At 36.8% G+C, this 27374-nt stretch overlaps 2 protein-coding genes across 9 annotated transcripts in view; one reads left to right on the forward strand and one right to left on the reverse strand.

The window, feature by feature from the left end:
• Positions 1 to 12559, forward strand: part of tax1bp1a (Tax1 (human T-cell leukemia virus type I) binding protein 1a) — a 40129-nt gene extending 27570 nt beyond the window's left edge. For 6 of the 7 annotated variants that reach the window (XM_039678883.2, XM_039678886.2, XM_039678881.2 and 3 more), the window contains 5 exons: positions 245 to 331; positions 1520 to 1700; positions 5630 to 5781; positions 8967 to 9052; positions 10498 to 12559. In XM_039678883.2, the coding sequence (XP_039534817.2) occupies positions 245 to 331; positions 1520 to 1700; positions 5630 to 5781; positions 8967 to 9052; positions 10498 to 10708 (717 nt within the window). In that variant the 3' untranslated portion in view covers positions 10709 to 12559. Of the gene's footprint in view, positions 1 to 244; positions 332 to 1519; positions 1701 to 3224; positions 3523 to 5629; positions 5782 to 8966; positions 9053 to 10497 lie in introns of those variants that run through there. The other variant, XM_039678887.2, reaches the window with a different exon arrangement.
• The window catches only part of jazf1a (JAZF zinc finger 1a), a 38382-nt gene continuing 22980 nt past the window's right edge, over positions 11973 to 27374 (reverse strand). The window contains exons 2-5 of one of the 2 annotated variants that reach the window (XM_039678915.2): positions 22371 to 22443; positions 18677 to 18873; positions 17472 to 17641; positions 11973 to 14020 (exon numbers count right to left, since the gene is read on the reverse strand). In XM_039678915.2, the coding sequence (XP_039534849.1) occupies positions 13871 to 14020; positions 17472 to 17641; positions 18677 to 18873; positions 22371 to 22443 (590 nt within the window). In that variant the 3' untranslated portion in view covers positions 11973 to 13870. Of the gene's footprint in view, positions 14704 to 17471; positions 17642 to 18676; positions 18874 to 22370; positions 22444 to 27374 lie in introns of both variants that reach the window. The other variant, XM_039678914.2, reaches the window with a different exon arrangement.

Below are 27374 nucleotides of genomic sequence, written 5' to 3' on the forward strand. Positions count from 1 at the left end.
CGTCTATGTTTACACAAATTCTGGAATTTAAAGGTGTGTTGGTTAAGTTTTGTAACACTTGAGGCAGCAAAGCAGTTGGAGTCTGTATGTTTTAGCTGCCCAACCAGGTCGACCAACAACATGATGAGTAATTGATCTATGACTTTTTGCAACTCTAATTGGTGCCCACACTTCACTTTCAGGTGCAGCTATAAAATATATGTCCAGATGCCACACAAAATTAATGATATGAATTCATTCATAGACTCAGTTGTCAGAGAAGGACAGAGAGGTGTCCGCTCTGAGGGAAAGTCTTGTGGTGGTGACCAGGGAGAAGGAGAGACTGGAAAAGGTAAGCGTTTGTTCTATAAACCTGTTCTTGTCATTTATGTTCTAATGAACAGTTTGTTGCTATATACTTGTGTCTTTTGTTATTTATTTGCTATTCCAAAGCTGGTATTATTAGCTCTATCGGCTAAATGTTAACGACTATGTTTAAATATTAAATACCTCAATTTGATTCTCAGCAACTTAAGACACTGAAATCAGACTGAGTGTGAGTGTTTGAGCCCCAAGAGTCACAGCTAAATGCCACATTCAGTTCCCTGATTACCCATCAGCACTTGTGTTAAATGTTAAATGTGTGAATAATTCTTCTAATCATGGCTTATGGATATGGGGTCAAAGGAGAGGGGAAGAAATAACAGGAAAAAGAGTAAAAAAGGAAATTGAGTTATATTCTGTTTAAGTAGTATTTAAAGACTGGTATTATTGACTATGCGTTACATTAGTACTCAAGATTTCAATTTCTTGGTTGGAATTTATTGGCCAAAGGCAGTTTTATTTAGGTTATGTAGTGTTTAAATAGCCTGTGTCTCATTTGTAACAATCAAAATGAGATTATTGCAGTTTTGTTTTTTGAACAGCAAGCCTATTCTCATGAAGCCTTTTGCAATTTCAGTCATTTTTAGTGGTTGCAAATTTGTATTGAGTTTTACTGATGTTAGCAATAAATAAAAGTGTTTCCTGTCAGGTTAGCCTGGGAAAACCCAGATAACTTCCGGCAAATTTAGATTTGCCCTGAAAGTTAGTAATCCGTCGAAATCGCGGCATCAATCAGAAACGTTGGGGCGGACTTTAGACGATGACGACAGCGCTGGGATTTTGAAGCTAGATTTTGTAGCCTACATTACAAATATGGATGCCGCCGTCGAACATCACTCATTCGAATCAGCTATCGCGTCTGTTTTAAGCGATTTGAACATTTCCTTTTTTGTTAAAAACCGAGCAAAGACCAACACTCGGAGATGTTTCTCCGCCAGGCCGCAGCTCTGCATACATCATCCCCTTCATCGCTCTGATTGGTTTTAGGTCTACCTGCGATGTCTGTTGGTGACGCCCCTCTGAAAATGATTTGTCTATACAACTGAGAATGGTCTGGTTTTAACCAGGCTACTGTCGGGTGTGTTGAGAACTTACTTTGTTATCATGTGAGATGCATTCTACAAATAATTTCGTTGACTCTTTGTTTCTCTTACAGGAGTTGCGGCAGTGTATGAACAGAGGAGAGACAGCAGGAAGTCGAAATTCAAAGGTCAGAGAGCCAGTGGTGCTGCGTTACCCACTACCGTATCCACAAGACCCACCTCCTCTTCCACTGGTACCCCAACAGCCTGCTGAACTGCAGTATGGGAACCCCTATTCAGAGCAAGAGACCCGAGGTGGGTGTGCCCTTCAGTCTGCTATATTCTATTCATTTATTTTACAAACTCATTTCCTGAAAAGTTTGGACATTTTGTAAAATGCAATAAAATCCACAATCTGTGATGTTTGTTAATTCTCTTAAACTTTATTTTTAGACTGACAAAAATACAAAGAAAAGTTTTCCAATGTTTTCACTGGTCAACATAAATGTATTTTGTAAATATAGTGTGTATCAGCCATTTTGATGGCTGAAACACACTACAAAAAAGTTGGGACAGATGCAAAATAAAAGTGAAAAGATTATAGAATATCCAAGTTAAACTCTTTTTAAAACAGTCCTCAATAATAGAAGACGGTATCGTGATTGACTGTAAAAAAGCTTTTCAGTTTTTGCAAGCAAAGATGGGTTATGGCTCATCACTTTGTGTCAAATATCATGAGAGAATTGTCAAACAATTCAAAAATCACATTTCTCAGTGCAAGATTGCCAAGAATTTACGTCTTTCACCATTGACTTTCATCAACGACAGATGCAAAAGCAAACATCTGTCATGGTATGAGGTGCATCAGTGCAAACGGCATGGGAGACTTTCATGTGTGTGAAGGTACATTGACATGGAGGCGTATATTGGGATTGTACAGTCAGAGACATAAACTGCCATCAAGATGACATCTTTTCTGGGAAGCAAGACAATGCCAGGCCTCATTCAGCATGTGCTCAACTGTGGTTTTGTAGACACTCTACTTTTTGTAGAGTGGATGTGCTTGACTGCAGTCCAGATCGGTCTCTTATTGAAAATGTGTAGCCAATCATCAAAAGCAGAATCAGACAACGACGACCACCGACTGTTGAGCAGATGTCTTATACCAGGCGAGATTAGGCAAAAATTCAACTTGCAAAACTGCAACAGTTAGTATCCTCAATTCCCAAATGATTCAAATGTGTATTTAAAAGGAAAGGTGCCCAGACAGCAAACTGACATTGAATCAACGTGGAAACGACGTCTCTCCTGACATTGAAACAACGTTGATTTGCTCATCGAATTAACGTTGAACCAACGTCAGACGCGGCATTCTTCAAAGCTAAATGAAAATCGAAAATTGGTTTGCTTTCATAACGTTGAAACAACGCGTTGATTTCAATTTGATTTTCCGTTAGATTTGAAAGAATGACGCGTCTGACCTTGGTTCAACGTTAATTCGATGAGCAAAACAATGTCAGATCAACGTTGTTCCGATGTCATATTTCCACGTTGATTCAATGTCAGTTTGCTATCTGGGTGGTGTGAAGGCCTCATTATGCTTCTCCGTCAACTCCACGGCGTAGCTACGTCGTCACTACTACGGCGTCGTGGCCGTTTTATACTTCTGCGTGAGGTTGTGGTGCTTCGCGGTGCATTTCGCCGCCAGAACGCTAGGGGGGTTCGCGAATCTCTTTGGTTCCGTGCGCCGCGAGCGAAAGAGAGATAATGTTGTTGCAGCTGCCAGCTGGAGCTAATCGACGTTGAATAACAAGACGACACTAAACTTTATCCCCACAGAATCAACACGGATGTCCAGGGCCCGTTCCACCCATAGACGGTAAAATAAAGGTTCCACCCGAGCTGCCATAACGATACCTGTTCGGAATGACTTGAAGGATTTTTTCAGTCTCCACATGGAACTGTGCTATGGCAGGATAATGTGTCCCGTGGCAGACTTGGTTAGTACTGTATTATCAATGATGTAACCGTGAACATTGTATTGATAATAAACAACAAACTGTGTTTCAAAACAAACGTTGATTTATTGATTGATTGAAGTTTATTGCGAGAAAGAAAGAAAAGAATATAGACATATACAGTATATTAACAATGAAATAAAAAAAACAGTTTATTTTTAGTTTAATTCTTTATTTAACGTTACTTTCTTTAAGAGTGTTATAATTAAAAGAACGAGGGTGCAAATGTTAAAAATAGCGCTATAACAGGAGGGGGAAATCGGAAAAGCTACACTCCTGAAATTATGTTTAATCTGACCAATCAAAGCCCTTGCTGTCTGTGTCGCCTCGACGCGTAGTTACAAATTTTTGGAGGTGCACGTCGAGCTACGGCGGAGGGGTCGGAGAGGGGTTCGCGTCGACGGATAGGTGTCTGCGGGGGTACGCCGTCGATTCGACGCAGAAGCATAAAACAGGCTTGAGACAGTGGCAAACATGCCTCTGTCCCAACTTTTTTGGAGTGTTGCTACCATCAAAATCAAAGTTTGTTCATATTTACAAAATGCAATTAAGTTAGTCAGTGAAAACAGTAGAAATATTTACTTTGTACTGTTTTTACTTGAAATTGTTTCAATTAAACAAAGGTTCAAGAGAATTAACAAATCACAGATTCTTGATTTTATTGCATTTTACAAAATGCCCCAACTTTTCTGGAATTGGGGTTGTAAATAAATAATAAAATAAGGTTTACACATTTGTAACACATTAATTAACTAGTAGTTAACTAAATTAGTTAACATTAGCTAACAATGAGCAATAGTAGTACAGCATACTTTTACTAATACATTTTTAAGATCAAATCTGTTAACATTAGTTACTGCAACTAACATGAACATGAACATTTTTATGTTCTAACCTTCAGTGCCGGTTTTAGACTTTTCGGGGGGCAAATATTAGAAAATATATTTCTAAAGTGTATATAATATTTCTTGTAAATAAATTTCTTTTTAAAGGGGTGAAACAATCTCTCCCAACTAATGCTGTAGTAAGTTTAAACTATACAGCGAACCCTCTCATTTGGTACATTACTATAATTAACTTACTTAAGACATAAGACATGACACATTTCAGGAGTTCTACTGCAACTTTCAAAACACCTTTTGATATTCATGCATGTTTTTTCATGCTATAACTTGTATTAAAGACAAAGTGGTAGAAAAGACTTGTGCTCTGTGCTGCCGCTTGAAATGAAGCGCAACAGCAAATTGTCACGTCACTTTAAAGCATCACGTCAAAACCCTGGCTTGAACTACGCAGTGTTGGGTAAGTTACTCTAAAAAAGTAATTAATTACTAGTTACTAATTACCTCTTCAACAATGTAATTAGATTACTGTACGAATTACTCTCTCTAAAAAGTATTTAATTACTTTTAATTACTAATTACTTTCAAAATCCCATATCAATCTCAACCAGCTGAATAATACAAGGATAGACATCTGTTTTAATTCTTTCAAATAAATACTATAAAATTGCATGAATTATCCTTAAACTGAACAAGGTGAAGAAGGTAACATTATAAAAACATACTTTTTTAACATCAGACAATATATTTTGATGCTAAACCCACTATTTTTTTGTGTCTGATCTCATTACATTTCACACTTTTTCCATACATATTTTACAATAATTTATACGAATTTGTACGAGTGCGGTCGAAATATTTAGACACCTCATAAAATGCATACGAATCGCTGTGAGATCGGATTGATCTATACACAATATTTACCTCAATTACATCAGAAGTAACTGTAAATAAATTACAGATAAATGAAGAGTAATCCCTTACTTTACATTTTCAAGGGAAAAGTAATTAAATTATAGTAACTAATTACTTAGTAGCTAGTTACACCCAACACTGGAACTACGGGTGATTAATAGGTTCAAATACAGCATGCTTTTTTGACACTATTTTTTAACTGTTAATGCGTTGTTGTTGCGTTAACTCCGATAGCCCTGAATTCAACATGAGACATTTTCTTCACACACAGTATAAATTGCAGTCTGGCACGTTAACCTCCATTCCCTCCCCCAAGGCCAAAAACAAATACACTATTTGTTGATATATATATATATATATATATAGTGTAGTGTATTTGTAAGTAGATTATCGAGAAAGTTTCAGTATCTAGCTACTTATGTAATTTGTAACAACCCTGTTCAAAACTTGCTGAATTCTTGTTCCTCAGATGGAGCAGATGGTGCATTATCCCCAGAAGAAACCTGTCGCCCCCCTCCATTGGCTCCACCACCTTGGGGCGGGCCTGTGGTCTGCAGTCAGCCATCACGCAGTCTCAGCCCCCCTGACGGCCTGGAGAATCCCCCTGAAGAGCGGCCTAGTGTAAGGACAGTGGAAATATTTAGAAAGCACCACAACAGCTTCTGTTGTGTACATTATTTTGGCAGCTACAGAGATGTACTATAGAAATGATCTGATTTAATGTAACTTCAGACTACTATATGTAGTGCTTGATGGGTAGTGTGTTTTAAAGGGGGGGTTGACTGCTTTTTTTTTTTTTGCATGATTGTGTTTATGGGGTGCAATATAACATGCATTCGTGGTTTTTCGTTTTTAAAAAGTCTTATTTTTCATAAACTTCACGTTTATTGTCAGCCGCGCTCTCCTCTGTCCTCGAACGAGCGGTTGACTTCCTGAGTCTATGAAACCACTCCCTCAGAAACACGTCATGGGCTCAGATTGGTTAGCTTGGCCCGGTGTGTTGTGATTGGCTAAACTGTCGCTTACGTTGTCCGGAAAGTTAACGCCCATTACCTTTACGGGTGAAATGGGAACGTCATGAGCTCCGGTCCAGATGTAAATATGCGTCGAACTGCAGTTACAGTTTAAGGCAGGATCAGACAGAGAAAGCCGTGATGAAGAGAGTCAAACAGAAGAACCTCACCACACACGGCTCTTAATAAACGTTTGTGAATTATAATTTGCTACATTTTTTAACTTTATACACGTTTGTTTTACACAATAGCATCTGACTGGCAACAATAGCAACTGACTGGCTACTAATGTCATACTCAAACAGCGGTGGCAAGTTTACGTTCTTGATCAAATCGAAAATAACGTCATTAAACATATATACATGAAAAATACATTTACAACATTAGCACTTATACAAAATTCATGTTTGTATGCGTTTGTCGTAGACACAAAATAGCATAACTGATAGCCTAGTGGTAATAAAGCTAGCGCTGGCATTTGAAAAAAACTAAAACAAGGCAACGTCTGGAATTAAAAATGCAAATACATTTAAAATGGTTAAGTCTTAGCCTACTTACAGGTTGTGGCCCAACAACTGCTGCCTCAGGTTTTAAAGTTGGAACTGCTTCATGTTTCTGTAACAGTTTCTTGTTGAATATGGTGTTGAACTCGTGGAGATTCTGAAAGCTGTCTTCCTTAAAATCATTTATGAGTAAAATAAGTCGTGTGGTTAACATAACTTTGACATTTTTCACGTATTCTGCACACACTCACACCCCAAGCTGACTTATCTAGTTTGTTATTAGAAACTGCTTCAAAACATTATAACAAAACGTCAAAGTAAATTCAAGTTATGTTTACCACAGGCTTTAATTTTACATATAAATTTGAAAAAAAAAAAAAAAAAAAACCATTGAATAAAACCCCATAGAAAAAATCTTAAAGGAACCAGCAGCGAATTAGACTTCCGGATTCTGACGTTATACCTTCACCACTCTATATTTTATATATATATTAGGGCTGTGCAAAAATTAATTGCGATTAATCGCATCCAAAATAAAAGTCTGTGTTTACATAATATATTTGTGTGTGCTGTATATAATAATTTTGTATATATAAATGCACACACATGCATGTATAAATTTAAGTGTGTTATTCATATATAAAATATTTATATCTATATAATATAGTTTTTGTATTTATATATATATATATATATATATATATATATATGTATACAGTATTTAAGCACAAATAATTCTTAAATATATACTGTACATGCATGCATATTTATATATGCAAAATAAATACACACACACACACAAATATATATTATGTAAACACAAACTTTTATTTTGGATGCGATTAATCGCAATGGGCTATATGCACGCATAAGTTCCGCATTTGACGTAAGGATGCTCGTCCATTTCCGGTTGTGTAGATTGAAGCGGAGGAAAACCGGAGAAAACGGGATTATGGCAGAGTCTTCAATATTTACTGTCCTCCCGTAATTTTATATATAGTTATGTTTATTTAATATAATTTTAAAAAGAAGCATAAACACAACGAGGGGTGTCTGTTTTTATCTGTTTTTGTGACTAACGTTTCATTAGTATAACCATGGAGTATAAAATTCAATATAAATTCTCGGTATTGCATTGGACTCTATGATCGGCGGAAGTTATCGAGCATCCTTAATCCTTCACCGGAAATAACGCCGTGCATAGAGCCCATTAATCTTTGCACAGCCCTAATATATATATATATTAGGGCTGTGCAAAAATTAATTGCGATTAATCGCATCCAAAATAAAAGTCTGTGTTTATATAATACATTTGTGTGTGCTGTATATAATTATTTTGTATATATAAATACCTATGCATGCATGTATATATTTAAGAATTATTTGCGCTTAAATTCTGTATATATATATATAAATACATAATCTAAATTATATAAATATAAATATTTTATAAATGAATAACACATTTTCTTAAATATATACATGCATGTGTGTGTATTTATATATACAAAATAATTATACACAGCACACACAAATATATTATGTAAACACAGACTTTTATTTTGGATGCGATAAATCGAAAATTCATTTTTGCACAGTCATTTGATTAACGTATCTATCCATATCGATGTTGAAGCTTTATGTAAGCTTCAGAGATAATAACTGGGTGTTATTGTCAGTCTTTAAATTGATATGTGGCAATAATTTTTTGTCGCTCTTCAGCAACCTCTTCTACTTCTTCCTTTCTTTCTGTTTTCGACCTTTCCTCTTGACTTGCACCTTGTCGTCCTTTGATTCTAACTGTTTCCCTTTCTTTTTCTTTTTCCGTCTTCTCTTCCTCACTGCCCTCTGCATTCCCCGCACCCTCAGTTCACAGGTGAAAACAGAGGTGGTTAATTTGCATGAAACGGCAATTAAGGCTTTTCTCTTTTGAGCTCGTTAGTGGATTAGAGTGACGAGGGGAGAGGCTCGTTAGAGAGAGATGTTGACGAGGGCTATGCTAATTGGCTGGGGGTGCCGGCCTGTGATATTTGAGGGTGCAGATCGGCACTGACCCCTTTCTCCTCTTTTCTCGTTTGCTGCGTTAAAAGCCCATTAACCTTTGCAGGAAGCCGGCTGTGTGCAGACAGGCGTGGCTTTTCATCGAAAGTGTGTGTGGCTGGGAGAGATCGTAGCTGTTATGTCTTAATAGAGAGGCGACAGCTAGCTAAATGTGTCCGCTGAAGAACATAGTATTGTTATGTCTCAGTCAAGAAGAAATGATTTCATTTTGGTTTTATATCTTTCTTAGGGAGGTGATGGTGAGGCCCCTGCAGTCTGTGATCATCAGAGCCTGGAATCTAATGAGAGCCACACAAGCTTCTGTTTTGACACCAGGTAAATGTTTAGAATTGAATGTTACCATACTACTCATACTATGTTTGCAGTATGTTTACTGTATGGTGTTTGTATGCATAGAATACCTAGAAGTGCTATATTTACCAAAAACTGTGGCACACTGTACAAACTACCGTATCCCACTTGACTCTCCATTTCCAAAGTGAAGAATGACTAGTAATATCAGTTTTTATTTTATTATTTTGAAACGTAATATTTTATTTTGTGTACTGAAATTAAACTAAAACTTGTACTTTAAAATGAGAGCAGAAAGCTTTAGGTCAGGGCTGGGTAACTCTGGATGTCGATATCTGCTTTCCTACAGAGTTTAGCTCCCATCCTGATCAAACTCACCTGCCTGTAGCTTTCTATTAATCCTGAAAATCGGGACCGTTTCCAAACCCATACGACTTTCGCTCATCTTCGGAACACAAATGAAGATATTTTTAATGAAATATGAGAGATTTCTGTCTCTTTATTGACAGTCTATGCAACTAGCACTTTGCAGCTTCAAAAATAGAGAATTGTAAAAGTAATCCATTTGAATTGAGCAGTTTAGTCCAAAATTTCTTAAGAGACACGATTGCATTATATGATGAGCAGATTTAATTTGGACACATGCTGCTGGACAAAACTGTCAGAGAACGGTCATTTGCTGAATAAACATGCAGGTTGAGGTCATGTGACGATGAAGCACACAATTTTTGCAGATGAATAGTTTGCTCTATAAACTCCTTTAAATAATATATATATTGTAGATACTACAGTATGTTCTTTGTAGTGTGCAGTGTTTTTTTTTTTTTTTTTTGTGGAAATCAATGAAAATGAGAAATGTTGCCTTGGCAACTACACTGTAGCTGAGTAAAAGAAGTGTATTTAAAAATATATTTCAGTTAATGTTTATTTTATTTCAAGTAATGCATTTGTTTTTTTATTATTTTAGTTTAAGTTAATAATAATAACCCATGTAGTGCATTAACCAATAAGCTTTGAACCAACCCTGGAATTGATAAGTAAATATATATTTTAATCTGACTGCTAAAAGTACACAAAATTGGGATAAAATGCTTTTTTCTTCCTCTGAGATAACAACTGAGTACCAATTGTTGAATTGTGACAGTTTAGCATACTACGGTTTAAACTAGTGCTGTTAAGTCGACATAAAAACATAAACGTTTGTAAATGTATATGTGTTTACACACGTGTGTGTGTGTATATATCATATATATATATTTACAAACTTTTATGTTAGATAAGATTAGTTGCGATTTATCAATTTGACAGCTCTAGATGAAAATGGTTACTCTGTCATAAGTTTCTACTGTGAACTTGCATGTACGCAGTAAACAGTACTGTGTAGTATGCAGTAAGTGATAAGCAATATCATTTATTCCAAACACTTCTCACATTATTTAAAACACCTTCTTTCTGTCATCCTCACTCAGACCTGACGTTCACAAGCGATGTCCCCTTTGTGAGGTGATCTTCCCACCACACTTTGAGCAAAGCAGTTTCGAACGACACGTCGAGTCTCACTGGAGGGTGTGTCCCGTCTGCAGCGAGCAGTTTCCCCTAGACTGCCAACAGCATCTCTACGAAAAGCATGTGCACACACACTTCGATGGCAATGTTCTCAACTTCGACAACTTGGATTAGAGATGAAAACAATAGATGTTTGCTTTTAGTTCAATATAAAACGCCTCAGGTGATTCAGGGTTCGAAACACGCTGATATTGTCACTTTGTTGTAACTGCTGAACAACTCATGTCAGGAGGACTCGCCATCAGAATATTTGATTTGAACATAAACATTAATTTAGGTACAGAATACTACATTAATGGTCTTCAGGTGTTATAGATGTGAAAAAATAATGTAAAGCACTTTTTTTTGTAAATTTTGTGTACTACTGTAAAATGAGAGCAGAGAGCTTTAGGATATTGTTTATGAAAATGAAGTATTTATTTGAAAGGACCAATGATGTAATGAAGTTTATTCGGCCAAAAAAAAAAGAGATGGCGATAATTAATAAAAACCTATTCACTAAAAATGACTAAAACTGTTACCTCGGAGGCAGTGAACCTTTTCTTTGTGAAACACCATTTACTAATACACTAATTTAAAGGTACAGATCACCTACAAATGAAAATTCTCATTTAATCATCCTCATGTCGTTCTAAAACCATATGAAGTTCTTCTGCGAAACGAAACGTACACATGAACTGGAGCTTTTAAACTTCAAAAAGGGCACAAAAACACCATAAAAAATCATACAAAATAAACATATTATGTCTAAACATATTTAGGTTGAGCCAAAGAACTGAATCAGTTTGATCTGTGAATGAATCATTCAGACCGATTTTGTGGCTCAAGGAATTCATTAAATTTATGAAGTTTGAAAGCAGTCCCATTTATTCTACTGGTACCTTTTTTCAATAATCCAGTTACCTTTAAAATGTCCTATTTTTACATGATAATGATGACAAAATAATAGTTTTTAGGTGAACTCTTCCTTGAAGCTCGGCTAAAAAAAAAAAAAAAAAAAAATCCTTAATCCAGAGAACCACTGTGTTAAAACTAAAGCTATGAATTCAGCAGCAACTTTTCAGTGCATCATTGGTTCAAACATCTTGCATTAAACCAATTAAACGTTTAGATGGAGTTATCATTTCCAGCATTCTATCAGACATCTATCTTACATTTAAATAAAATAAAATCCATTTATCCAACACCGCTGATGCTTCATACTGTAAGTATGCCAGGACGTTTAACCTAGGGTTGCTCTGTGTCTGTGTGTATCAAGTGTATGTTTATTAATAAAGAATGCTACAAGCAGCAGTTTATTAAACTGAACGTTTCTCCTTGCAAACCAATCATCGCGTCGACACTGTATGGACAATAAAATGCAGAAACAGGCACCATACTTGTTTGTTTTCTTTATTTTTGTAACATTGTCCTAAAGTTTACATTGCAGCTTAAGGATAAAGACATCTCAAAAGAGTCTCTCACTCACTCGCTCACAAAAACACGCATACATCATCTTGCATACAAATTGCCTCGGTTCCACAAAACATTTTCCACAAAAACATACAGTACGAAAATATAATTTCAAAAGCACTTTACAAAAGACTTGCAATACAATACATTCACTATATAGTATATCAAACTCCCTCCAAAATAAATGCATCTCAGTCACATTACTACATTGTAGGTGTGAGGAATCACACGGATCCTATCCAGTAAAATCATGTTTAACAGGTTCTAGTTTGTGTGTCAAAGGTGAGACCCAATGACTCGGTAGCCAAAAAGAGGTACAAATGTGGTTACTGGTACAGCGTCAAAAAATACACACATATAAACAAACATGACACCGGATGAATTGGAAAATAACAGGACAGTGAGTCATCAACAATGAGTCACTCATGGATAGGCATCCAACACTGTCTTCATTCCCTAGCTTCAGTTTTTGGCATCTGAATTATAGAAACTATCCATTCATTCCCCCCCCCCCCCAGAAAAAAAAAAAATCATAGGTATAGTCCTCAATTTTAATGTTTAAATACAGATCCTGGTCCCAAGGGCCATTTGACACCAAATATATGGACAACATGGAACATTTTGTCCAAATCGACTCTAAATTCTCTGTCCCATCTTAGCACCTCTGACAAAAAAAGTACCATGGTAAAAGTATTACCATGTTTTTGGACATGTACCCTGAGAATACCTTAAAGTACCATATAAATACCAAGGTATACATATCAAAGATCCATGGTAACACAATCTGATGCCATCACTGTACCAGCATCTTGTTTTTCCAAGCTTCATATCTGGAGATTTGGCAGTGCCATTTTTGGTCCGTGTTGTTTAATTTAATGACCGACCCTTACCGAGAAAAACAGACTAGCGGATAGGAAAGCTTACTTGGTTCTTCTCTGCACAAAAAGTTGAAGCTCTTAAAAGTTGTTGTACTTGTGTAAACTGTGGTATGCTTTATTTGGCGGACAACAGGACCGATGTAAAATCGTTCAAGAATTAACGTTGAGAAAATATATTCAGGCGTAGCTATGCATCTGGCACTATCGAACTGTAATACTAGCAGTAACAATATAACGTAAAGATGTAATACTTTTGACAACAAAGATTGTAACAGTAAGACTACAAGCCAAGAGACAGCAGAGCAGCTTAGCCGGAAGTCGTGTCATGCTAAGCAAGCCTAGAATACAAGGCAAGCAGAGGGCTAACAAATACATTTACACAAAAACAACCACAAGGACAGTCCCAAATGTGTCAAAAATAAAAGCGAATCAACAGCAACGACCGAAATAAGGATCTTACGAGCTAAAACTGACAAAAAAATACTGCAAGGCTGAGTACACAAACAGAAGTTTAGGTCCTCTTTAAGGCTCCTCCACTAACAGGCACCAACCAGATACCCAGATGTGACCCGTTGTGTTTGGCAGATCATCCATGTTTCTTTTTCAGTTGGAGAAGAATAACTTGGCACTTCTGCACTGCTGGAATATAAGCAGCAGGGGTAACAGGGCAGAATAAATCTGCCCTTTGTCTCTCTTCAGGCTGTCGTTGCACCGCATTTCCAATGCGATTATTGTTGGCTTCGACAAAAGTGTGATTTCATTCGGGGATCGTTGGATAAAATATTGCTCAGAACTCAAATACAACTAGATGCATGAGCCACATAACTGCTTGCAGTCGTCTGGAAAAGGCCTCATGCAGAGAATTGAATTTTACAATGAAGGTGCTGTCTTCATTCTAGCCACATGCAAAACAAACTTTGGAAAGCCAACTTTACACAGTGTAAAGTCAGCCGTTTTGATAGTGTGTGGAATGTTCTGGAACGAAGTGAGTGGAAGTGAGTTTCTCCGGTTTCCTGGTTTGTTTGTCAGAAAGTTGGCAGCTGTATTGTGACCTGAGATCAATGTCCTTCCAATTCAGACAATAAAAGACGGTTCTCTACAAAACAAATAAAAATATGAAATGGTCCATAAAAAGGAGATAACGTTCATGTTTAAAACATAATATAAATGTTCTGCAAAATATATAATGGAAAATAAAATATTTGGATAATACAACTTAGCTACTAATATATATAGAAATGTCTTTATATCATTTTATATGTACACGTTTCAACATACCTACTGTAGTTGAACAACAAAAAGAAATGACCTAGAATCTCTCAACTCTTCTTTTTCGATTTAAAACCATTTTATCTGAATTGACTTTAATATCGGAAACAATGGTTTGTTGTCCTAATCTTCAGAGTAATTTTCATTTGTGGCTGCGCCACTTAAAAATTAAATAAAAAGAAATGATACTTTAAAAAGAAATGATATACATGGAATGTGCAAATGTACAAGTATATCTACATACATATATAAAATCACACACAGAAAGAGAAAAAAAGAACAAAATCAGCACTTGATCCCAGTTAACATGATACAGAAATGTAAATGAAATGATGAATAGGTAAACGTGAAAATGACTGTGTATCACAGGGGTGGGTGGAAGTTGATGGTGTGATGTCTAAGGCCTTGAGAGGTTTTATAGCTTTTCCCACAGCGACACTTGAAGGGCTTTCTCACACGGATCTGTGTCCTGTGTCCGTTTTTAGCATGGTACTTAATACCATTCACATTCTGGAAGAAAGAGAAGTTAGAGGAAAATGCAAGAATAAGACCAAGCCTAAGGAACTTTCCTGAAATTAAGATCATTTAGTGTAATCATCTGCAGCTTTCCCATCTTTACATAAGAGGAGACCATCTAAATGGCATTTAATGTGACCAACTACAGTTTTATTATTTTTTTAATAGCTTATACCACTATAATACTATATATATATATATATATATATATATATATATATACACACACAGAGAGAGAGAGAGAGAGAGAGTAGTCAACATTTGAAGTGGTTGCCTTTCATCAAAATTATACATGAATTTTGAACAATACCCATAATTGTCTTAGAACTACTTTGATGAACTTTTTTGATCCACTTCAAATGTTGACTACTATATATATATATACATATACACACACACACACACACACACACACACACACACACACACACACACACACACACACACACACACACACACTCTATATGGACTAAAGTATTGGGACACTGGATCATAACACTTGGCCATGAAGTGTTTCTGTGGGAAGGTTTGACCATTAATCCAATAGACAGAGCATTTGTGTAGTCAGGCACTGATGTTGGACGAGAAGGTCTGGCTCGCAATCTACATTCCAGTTCATCCCAAAGGTGTTCGATGGGGTTGAGGCAGGCCAGTCATGTTCTTCCACACCAATGTCACCCAACCAAGTCTCTATGCACTTTGCTTTGTGCACTGGGGCACAGCCATGCTGGAATAGATAAAGGCCTTCCCACAAATTTTGTCCAAAATGACTAGCTATCCTGAAGCATTAATGTCCCCCTGTAGTCAATAATTTTATCCCTTAAAGGATTAGTTCACTTTTGAAAAAACTTTTACTGATAATTTACTCACCCCCATGTCATCCAAGATGTCCATGTCTTTCTTTCCTCAGTCGAAAAGAAATTTAGGTTTTTGATGAAAACATTCCAGGATTTTTCTCCATATAATGGACTTCAATGGGAACCGGATGGTTCAGGGTCCAAAAGACAGTTAATAACTGTTTCAGATGCAGCTTCAAATGTCTTTAAACGATATCAGACGATGAATAAGGGTCTTATTATGCGAAACGATCGGTTATTTCAAAACTTATTCCAAAAATGTAACTTTTCTAAGGACAAATGCTAGCCTTGTAATATATTGTGAGGCGCGTTTGCAACGTCACGTAATACGTAATTACGTTCAAAAGGTCACGGGCGACGTAGCCGGAAGTACGGAATCAAAATCGTCCGACATCGTTGTTTTACCTTTTAATTCCTTTTTTGTAAACGGCGTTTGAGTTAGTTTTCACGTTCAACCTATGCGTTCAACTTGTAAACACTCTGACTCTGTAGTTCTGGCTACGTCGCCCGTGACCTTTTGAACGTAATTACGTATTACGTGACGTTGCAAACGCGCCTCACAGAATGGAGAAAGGCTAGCATTTGTCCGTAGAAAAGTTACATTTTTGGAATAAGCTTTGAACTAACCGATCGTTTCGCATGATAAGACCCTTATTCATCGTCTGGAGTCGTTTAAAGACATTTGAAGCTGCATCTGAAACTGTTATTAACACTATCTTTCGGACCTTGAACCATCTGGTTCCCATTGAAGTCCATTATATGGAGAAAAATCCTGGAATGTTTTCCTCAAAAACCTAAATTTCTTTTCGACTGAGGAAAGAAAGACATGGACATCTTGGATGACATGGGGGTGAGTAAATTATCAGCAAAAGTTTTTTCAAAAGTGAACTAATCCTTTAAAACTCATCTTTGATCACCAAAAGGAAATATTTAAATGTTCATTTAATATGTAATATACTCGGAACATTTAATATTGAATATGCTAATTAGCCACGCCTCCACTCATGCCAGCTAACAGATTCACACGGCCAACTTACTGAGGTAAACGCTGCACAATGGTGTCACTCTTTACAACGTCGGACGCATAGTGGTAATTTAGAAGATTAGCCTAGCCCTTTTGCTTGAATATGTTATCAAACAGCTTATAATGTGTTGCTAATGTAACACAAACTATGTTCCCGTTCGCCATCTCACTCAGCCTTCAAACAATTGCTTTGAACAACTCAGAGCGTCAGTGGAGAAAGGCATATAGTTCATCATCATAACATCGTAGTATGCATCATACACCCGCTATATTGCTAAATCTAACCAATCTAATCTAATCTAATCAATAAAAAAATATACAGGGATAACCTGACATCTCTCTCGAGACTCCCCTGCTAGTTCGCTGTTAATGATATGCTAAAGCCACCGGCACATTCCCATGATTGTTTACAAGGTAGTTTGTGACGTCAGAAACACCAGTGATTTCAAACCGCGTTTTTGAGACTGTCATTTTTACGCTGCAGTTTTAAGGAGAAAATATTCAGCAAAGGTGTTGACTTGTGAATTTGCACATGGTTTGTCTTAAAGCACATTAAAAACACCACACAGACATATAAACAATATTAAATACTTGATGTTCACCACAGGGGGGTTTTAAGATTTCTCTTCACTGGAAGGAGCCTTGCCCAACCCCGAAACCTATTCTATGAAGCTCCCGCACAGTTTTTGTGCTTATATTAATGCCATGGATGTTTTGAACACTTCAGACATGCTGTTTTAGTACCATTCTTGAATTCACTGAGCTCTTTAGTTTTTCTAATTGATTGTATAAACCTGTGGCAAAGGGTCTGATTGAAAAGCCAAAATTCAAGTCCCAATTTCTTTGTCCACATAGTATATATATAGTTGTGAGTGGAGTACCTTGTATCTCTTCTTGCATCCTGGAACAGGGCATGCAAAGGGTTTCTCGTCGCCTCCGTTCATACACATGGAGCTGAGGATGGATTCTGAGCTGATGGCGCTTTCTGTAGTCCAGGACTCGTCGCTGTCAGAGTCTTCATACTCCACTTCCTCCTCATCACACTCACTGCCTGAGGCGCACCAAAAAGTTAAACTCTTTAATTAGTCATTTATTTGCTTCATATATTAGCTGATGAAAGAACTAATGAGAACTGAGAGTGTAAATGTGCCCTTTGCTCCAATTATCCAATGTTTCTTCATTATGGCTCTAATGTGTTTTTATTGCCGCAGTTCAGTTTAGACTTAAATGGGTCATGAATTGAGAAATCAAATATTCCTTGACCTTTTGACATATAAGAGGGCTTAGTAGAAATTACCCTGTTAAAAATATCCTGTAAGTTTCAGAACTTAAACACAACTTCCACATTAGTCCAAAAGCAGCTTTTATATAAACCAAGCTGTCAAAATGACTCGTTTCAGATTTGTCTCAGTATGACATCCTAGTGCAAGGAAAGACTGCCTCTGCAGACAGTTTGTTTGTTCATTTAATTTTACTCTGGATTCGCTTTTTAAACAAGACACAGTTTGACGCAGACTTTTCAGAGAGACTACCCTATTTGGATTCGACAGTTATGTCGCAACTCACAAGTGTGTGAGAGTAACAATGTTTTTTTTACCACGTGTCACTATTGATTTGCCTGATACAGATCGTTTGATATGTACTCACTTTATTTTCACTTTACTGAAAAAACGATGAAAGAATAACAGTGAGACAAACGATGATACATTCATTCATAATTTGTTTACATGAAACACTGCAAGTTATCCTTTGTGAACTGTAACTCAATGTACAATGTAAGGCTGAATTTTACCAGTTGTCATTTTTCAACATCAGAAACGTGTAATGGCGGAGACGCTGAAAATTATTTTAAAATGCAAAACTGTTACCCAATCATAGCAGTGGGTGTTTAATTCCAAGACTTGATTTCGGCCCCTCTAAGGGTGTTTTAAAGAAAGGGTCAAAAACTTGATAGAACCAAAAGCTTGGATTTAAACCAATGGGAACTTTTGAGGGCATGCACACTGACATTGCATATTCATATCAGTATATATTCATATATAAATCTAACTTTATAATCATGTAAAATCCCACAAACTCCAATAACCTGTAGGTGTGCTGCTGCGGAAGGAGGACGAGGGTGTGATGGGAGGGGTGACGGGTGGAGTTAGGCTGCCGTTGCTATGTCGCGGAGGCGTCGCTGTACTGTTACGCGATACACCTCCCGTTACTGATATAGCAATTTTGGGTTGGACCTTCTTCTTTTGAGTTTCTTGCTCTCTGCGGGCTGCTTCAGTCATGAATCTTAAAAAACAAACAAACAAACAATAAGCCAAATTAAGAGATTGAATGTGCAGGTACTGGTGTAACTGAGGACTATGTTCATGGAATTCATTTAAATCTTTAACCCTCAGGTGCTCTTCGGTCATTTCCGACCGAAAAAATTTATGTTTTGAAATGTTAAAAATCACAGCTTCATCAGAATGTTACGAAACTTGGTGACTTTTATTCCATTGGGTATGTGAACACACAAAAAAATTGAGGTCATGATCCGAGCATGCTAAGTGGTCGTAAAAAAAATAGTCCCACTTGTGCTCTTCGGTCAAAAATGACCGACCATAGGAAATGAATGGGAAATTGACAAAAACACAAAAACTTTGAGAATTTTTGTGTGTACAATCTACAAATCGGCCACGATGCAGAAAAAAAGTGCTCAGCATTGAAGGGGTGACACTCTAAAACATCAAGAGTGCAAAACAGACATACCCACCCACACACACACACACACACACTTTTATACACAAAAACACCAATAAATTGTGATGAAAAAATCTGTTTTGAATTTCTAAAAAATCACTGCTTCATCAGAAAATTACGAAACTTCGTGACTTTTATGGCAACATGTATGTGAACACACAAAAAAATTGAGGTCATGATTCGAGCACTTTAAGTGGTCGTAAAAAAATGAGATACACTTCTGCTCTTCTGTCAAACATGACCGACCATAGGAAATGGTCAAAAACAACAATCTACAACTTCAAACTACAATTTGCAATCTACAAATTGGCCATGATGCAGAAAAAAGTGCTCAACAATGAAGGGGTGACACTCTAAAACATCAAGGTTGTGATATTGACACTCATCCACACTCACAAACAGACGCACACACGCACAAATAAACACACACCTATATGAACCACCAGTGGCGGCTGGTGAAAATTATTGTAGGGGGGGCTGAATAAGAGGGGGGTCTGTGGCTTCCCCCCCAGAAAATTTTGAATTTAGTAGATGTGATTTCCTGCATTCTGGTGCATTTTAGGCCTTAGGCCATGCCCTTACCTATACCAATAAAATAACTTAAACCAGTCAATACCAATGGTCAAATAATACAATAATAATAATAACAGTTTGACAGTTAATGATAATGAACAAGTTGCATGTTTATTATGCTCTGTGTGCTGACAGAAAAAGTGCAAACGCATAATATTGATAAATTATAATATAGGTAATACAACAACAAAAAAAAATAGGTAATACAACAATCTAGTTTAATCAATCCCCAGCTGTAGACTACATATTTTTGACAAATTGACAATTGGATAATGGATAACAATGTGTTGATACTAGAGAAAGAGAGAGAGAAAAGGCTGTGAAAGAGAGGGTGGGACAACATTCTTGATTGCAACACCCAAGTATGAGAAGAAAGTTGATTTTAACTAGTATGAAACACAGTAATCTAGCTCAGAACTTAAAAACATCAAAAACAAAGCAAACACACAGGTATTAATATTCCTATAACTAATATCAAATGTGTGTAAAACAGTGTTTATGTGTGTGTGAGTGAGTGACAGAGCGACTAACTTTACATTATTTCCACTCGACGTCACTGGCGCTGCCATTCTTCTCTCATCTGAGGTAAAAAAATGTCCCGTGGCACAGTGCACTCCCCTAATCTGATACTGTGGGCGATATTTTCAGCGCCCCCAAACCATAAAATTTGACGGCGCTGATTGGCGAAATATAAACTTTTTTGCATAGCAACCGGGGAACCATTGGCTTAAATTCCAGCACTGTGGGGCTGAGCGAACTGGCGCCCTGAGAAGACAGCCTATTGGCTATACTACTACACCAACATGATAAAAGTAACGAAAGTGAATGCAAATATCATTCTGGTGAGTTCAAAACACTTTTCAAAGTAAAACCATTATTAGCATATAATTAACAAAGATTATTTTTCAAAATGATAAATTATAATATATATTAAAAAAACAGACAGACAGGTCGAAGGGAGGGCGGCGCCCCAGCGCCCTCTATGGGCGAGCCGCCCCTGTGAACCACTGTGTCTGTAATAGAGCAATGTTGTGAGAATATGTGAAATCTATTCAATAATTAAGTCATAATGCAGGAAAAGCTCACAGCAGTGAAGGGGTGACACTAACTTCAATACTGAAATTAACACACACACACACACACACACACAATAGAGTTTGTTTGTTTGGTTTTTGTACAAATTCAGAATAGCATTCTCTTTCTAACACAATGTTTAGATTTGACTGTAATCATAATGCAAAAACTAACACTTTAAATCACTATTAAAAAAAATCTAAAACTTGATAAGAAATAGTCTTTGAGATTGTTTAAATATATGTTGAAATCCACCTATAACAAAAAAAAAAAAAAAGTAAACGTGTCCATGAACAGCTGGGGAATTCACATGCCTCTCCATAGAGAACTGTACATTTCATCTAGTGGTTACAACATGGTTCTACGCTTTCTCTCCATACTCTTACCAGATGGCGCTAATCTGCCTTCAAAAAAAATTTTTGGAAGGCCTAGTCTCTATTTTAACCTAAAATACTGCTTAAAAAAAATAAAATAAAAAAATGTATATATATATATAAAAAGTTTGTATTATTTCCAATGGCAAAAATGGACCATAAATATTGCATAAATATTAATAAGTAACATCAAATTGGCTCAAAATACAAAATTAAAAAGAAAAAATATAACTGAACAAAAATAAATTGCATTGGTTTTACTGGGATGGAGAAAGTTTAATTTTTAGGTGTTCGGTCACTTTTGACCGGGAAGATAACAAGTGTGACTCCGAAACGAAGGCTAGTGATTACACCATGATTCTACGCTTTTTCTCTATACTGCAACTAGATGGTGCTAATTTTCTTCAAAAAAAAATTTTTTTCTGAAGGCCAAGACTCTATAGTATACTAAAATACTGCATTCATAATTTTTTTTAAAAAACATTATATATATTTAGAAAAATATATATACTTTTCCATGGCAAAAATAAACCATAAATATTGCATAAATATTAATAAATTCAATCAAACTGTCTCAAAATACGAAATTAAAAAGAATAAATATTATAGAACAAAAATAAATTGCATTGGTTTTACTGGGATGGAGAAAGTTTCATTTTTAGGTGTCCGGTCACTTTTGACCGGGAAGATAACAAGTGTGACTCCGAAACGAAGAGCACCTGAGGGTTAATACAAAACAGAAAAACTACACTTGTAGGTGTCAAAAAACCTCCCAAGTGCTTCATGTATTTATTTATTTATATTTGATGCATATACATGTTATTTTGAATTTCTATATGCAAGCAATACACTACCATTCAAAGGTTTGGGGTCAGCAAGATTTTTTAATGTGTCAACGAAGCTGAATGACTGACCCCAAACTTCTGAATGTTATATTAATATAATATAGTTTTCATTTTATAATATAATTACAATTTGATCAATATTTGAAGCAAATTATACTACATATTTCAACATACACACCTATTAATGTAGCTCAGGGCAACGTATGTGGGCTGCTGCAGCTCCTGCCTCTCCAGAACTCTGGGATCTGTATCTGATAGAGACACAAACATATATCACTGTAAAACACACCGGATGAAGCTGAAGTTAAAGATGTAGACATATAGGTCAAGGCAAACACTGTGTATCCAGTATTACATTGATGATCACATCTTGAAACATCCTGAAACATTATTTTGTGTTGTGCTTACACAGTAAGTTTAGTCAAACAAGTACCCCTAATGCCCTGCAGGTCCAACACAACCACCACCACCACCAAACTTTTTCCACTCTGCTTGTGACAGCAGGCAGCTTCCAGTGCCTGAGGCACACCAGGCAATGCTTCAAACGTTCCTCTGCCAAGTATGTGTGTGTGTCTGATTATAATCTGTATCATGGCCTAAGACTGCCCTCATGTGGCTAATGATGACTGATCAGTATGTGTCTTATTTCTACATACTTGCACAAAATGTTAACAAAGTTATTGTTTACCATAGACTGTATGTATGTGTATGTGTGTGTGTGTGTGTGTGTGTGAGAGAGAGAGAGAGAGAGAGAGAGAGAGAGAGAGAGAGAGAGAGAGAGAGAATTGTAGGATGTTAACTGCTGCTTAGAGCTCATTAAAACATAAATGGTGCACAGAAGACCTCACAAAGAGAAAAAAAAGACACACTGTTGAGTGTGTGTGTGTGAGTGAAGCTGGCACATTCTGCATGATTATTTTACAGAGGTTTCAATGACCATGTGGAGAAAGAAGAAAAAGAAAAGCATGGTTTTTCACATTCAAATGGTTGCATTGCATGTGTGTGCACAGTTATATTTGTGTATAACAGGCAGCGCATATAATAGGTCCCACATGTCTAAATGAGGTATTACTCAAAGCCATTAAAAGCATTCCAGCATGTTCACTTAACCATTATTCTCCTTTAACATGGAGCAACTTCTACGCACACTTAATGCTCAGTAGAATGTGCCAGATTTTGCATGTGAATAAATATATTTTGCGTTCTGTCACATTTCACACAATTTGTAATTGTAATAAGCATGATTTGAACCCCAAAAGACAAATGAATGGTAAAAATATACGTTTCTTTGACGTCTTTAAAGGAAACCAGTCAACCTGTGTCTGCTTCTGCCTTAATCTAATCAGAGTGCTTTTTGGTGTCAGCAGTGCATGGATTAGGCCTTCCTCACCTCATAAAGAGGACACACACACACACACACACACACACATCTGTGTATCTCAGGTGGTCCACTGAGGTGGTCTTCATCAGTGGTTTAATAGCATTTCCGAATCATTTTACCTGCTGGTGTCGTGTGCCTTTTCAATCTTAAACACACTTCACATTTAGCAATTAAGAAATGAAAAACAAGTGAAAAATTCAAATGAATGGTTAAAATGAAATACAACAAATAGTAAATTCTTATCTGTGGGCTATCTATCAAAAGTTTCTCTACTGGTATGAAAGTATATTTTTAACCATGAATCTTAAGTTTAACCTACACGTCCGCATTTTTTACCCCATTCTATATTTATTTTCCCTTAAACTTTGCACAGATACACAAATTAGCGTCACAAATTCACCTTCAAGGAGTTATCTAGAGTGACATCCTTGCAAAACATAACAATTTTATATTGGGGTTTGTTGAAAAGTTGAAATAAGAGTTTAAAGAGCTACAATAAAATGAAATTACCCACCCTCATGTTATTCCAAACTAGTATATGACTTATAGAACATAAAAATAGACATTTTGAAGAATGTTTATGCTGCTCATAAAAATAAAAAATCAGTGGCTGGAACCCCAGAGTATCCTAAAAAGTATCCTAAAAGTTGAAAGTTTCATTTTTACTATATTACAAGTCTTTTAATTGGTGTGATAGATTTGTTAAAGGAACATACTGTCTTAAATCATATATGGCAGCCTTGGTTTACTTTCACTGTCATTATATGAAAAATGATATATGAAATGTCATTTTATGAAATGCTGTTTTTTGCTGGACATTCCGCAATTAAAATCTCCTTTGTGTTTCATGGAAGAAGCCAGTTATATTGGTTTCAAAAACATGAGGTTGAGAAATGATGACAGAATTTTAATTTTTTGTGGGCTGAAATGCTCTTTTAAATCTTCGTAACTTTATTCTGGTATTATGCGCGGGGGAAGTGTAATTATGTGTGCCAGGTGCAGAAAAGTGACGGGAGGGGAGGGCAGAGTTGATGTTTTCCAATTTTATGATTTCCCTTCACCTAGAAAATGGAGGCACACAAGGTCTTTCCACAGGAAAAGTAGCAAGGAAATACAGCAAGAAACACACACACACACACTTAACATTCAGTGCCTTTTAAAGTGAACACCCTGGAGTTAATTTTCACATTTAGCAAAATCATAAACTTTCAATAGAGGCCGTCATAATTCAGTACGAACAACAACCATCCTTGAGGCAGCAGGAACTTGAGTTGAAAGCATCACTCGTCACAACCAGTAGCAGTAATATTGCATTTTAATGGGCCATGACCAGTATTAAATCCCTATGAAATCTTTATGTAGGGCTAATAATACTGGGCCAACTGTGAGGACATTAAAGAACTTTCTCCCATAAACATGCCTTTTATTCACAGCCATATCATTAAATCCTCTCAAACCTCACAGGGCTATTTACTGCTGTCCTGAACACTGATATGGGATCAGGTGGATCTAAATTAGACGAAAATACATCCTTGTAAGAACATTTTGGATTAGCTGGAATCTTTTTAAGAGGGCTGAAACCACCAGAAGAGCAAATGTGCCACCCTGTGGTGGAGAACAGCACAATAACCAACAGAGAGCAATATGTGTGTCCCTGTTAGTGTGAGTCTGTGCGTAAGTCAGAGGAGCCTGGCATGGAGCGGCATTGCAGGAATGCCGGGTTTGTTTTCCAGACGGCTAATTAAAAAGCAGGGGAGTGTTTTAATGCGCTGGAGAGCAGCAGGTCTCCGGATGGAGGGAAGGGGGGAGGAGGGGGAGACAGGCGGGAAGGAGGGGATGGAGAGAACTCTAAACGAGTCTGTAATTACACTTCTAGGAGCTCAGCAGGATACAACGCTCCAAACACTTCCGTATGTACACGCAAACACACGCAAGCTCAAGGACGAGCACACATATGAGAAAGGAAACAAAAACATAAGCTTTCACACACAAAATCATGCACACCAGCACATACAGACAAACACACACTGGGTTTTGTTTGGGACTAGGAAAGCTGGTATAATGGGTTTTCCACTGGATCTCACTAATTGGCTCATAAAGAGGCCCGAGGAGTCATTTAATTTCTCTTACTCACACAATTAGATCATAATGATCTGAACAGAGATGAACAGAATAAGCTTCTATAATTATCTTTGTAATTTCTTGATATTAGTTTCATAAACTATTAGGCTATAGCAATTATTGTGACTATTATTTCAGACAGATGCCCCCAAATCCATTGTATAACTTCAGAAAATGATTAAGAAACACATATGGACCGAATATTCACCATAATATAACTCGGTAAACAGAAACAAAATTGAATAATAAAGATGCAACACTTCCCTTATATGGATATGCCATGATTATTCATCACCAACCTCAACCAAACCTCAAAGCTATATTAGTTATACTACTCTTCAGGCCTCAAAAGAATAAAACATTTACAAGCTAGGGCAAACACATATTGTGTAACAAGCCTGACATCTTCTGGTCACTGAAAGAAACATGCCCAACTTTATTCCTTATGGTTTTATATGTAGGGTTATATTAAGAAAATAACAGCATTTAAAGCAGTATGCTAGGGTAGGAAGAGCACAATTTCTTTAAATAGTTCCAAACAGCGCTCATATATTGTTTATCTTTAAAATTTTAGTTACTTGTGAAAGAGTTGTGTTATGTTAGCGGTGACCATTAAAAATAGCTCGGGCTGATGTTTTGTTACTTATCGCTTCCAGTGTTTCACTAAAACCCTTCATCGTTCACTTAAGTTTAATTTAGTTACATTGTTGCCATGGCTATGCTGTCAGCAGAAAATGATTAGTAACCTGCATTGACGCAATGCTCAGATAATATTAAAGGGGACCTATATGGAAAATTCACTTTTACATGGTGTTTGAACATAAATGTCTCGGCAGTGTATGTACACAACCACCCTGGCCTATAATGATAAAAAGATTTTTGTTATTTCTTTTGTTGTTTGATTTATATTAACAGCATATATAACAGTAGGTAGCTACTGTATATTAAAGGGTCACTCCACCCATTTACATGGGCTTTCCATTGTTAGAAACACAGTTATACTATTGAATGGTCGTGCAACACTCTCTCATTTTCCCCTGACACGAGAGAAATCTGCTATTTACCTTTTTCACTTCCTCCTACAATGACGCAAAAATCGCCATTTTACGTCATTGTAGGGGGAAGTGTAAGAGAGGGGGATTTCTGTAAAGACTACAAGCACTAGTTCCCACCTTTTCAGACCCACCCATGGACCTAATGCGCTAACAGACCAATCACAGATCAGTGCCAGTGTGCATTTGATTACACCAGCAGAAACGCTTTGAAAATATGGACAAAGCTGAATACGCAGACTGATGCATTATGGAGGATTGGTGTCTAGGGCTGTTGGAACGAATTTCGAAATTCGAATATAATTTGAATATTAAAAAAAAATCAATACTATTCGAATGCTAAAGTTACTATTCGAATATTGCTTTTATTTATATTTAAAAATAAAAATATACTTCCGAAGTGACCAGGTGTAAATGGCCCCTTATCGCTTTCTTATTAACAATAGGAGAGTGCGGGACTAGCTTTCGCGTGGCACATTCGCAAGGTCTCGTTCACTCCCTCTCTGCCATGCACGCGCCGCGCGCTATGTATGTTATGCGCGGATTCCGGGAGATTTTAACTAATTTGCGGCCATCAGGGAGACGCTATCAATATGCGGGAGACTCCCGGAACTTCCGACGAGAGACG

The sequence above is a fragment of the Pimephales promelas genome, chromosome 18 (genome assembly GCF_988280905.1).
Source record: "Pimephales promelas chromosome 18, fPimPro1.hap1.1, whole genome shotgun sequence".
Taxonomy (NCBI): Eukaryota; Metazoa; Chordata; class Actinopteri; order Cypriniformes; family Leuciscidae; genus Pimephales; species Pimephales promelas.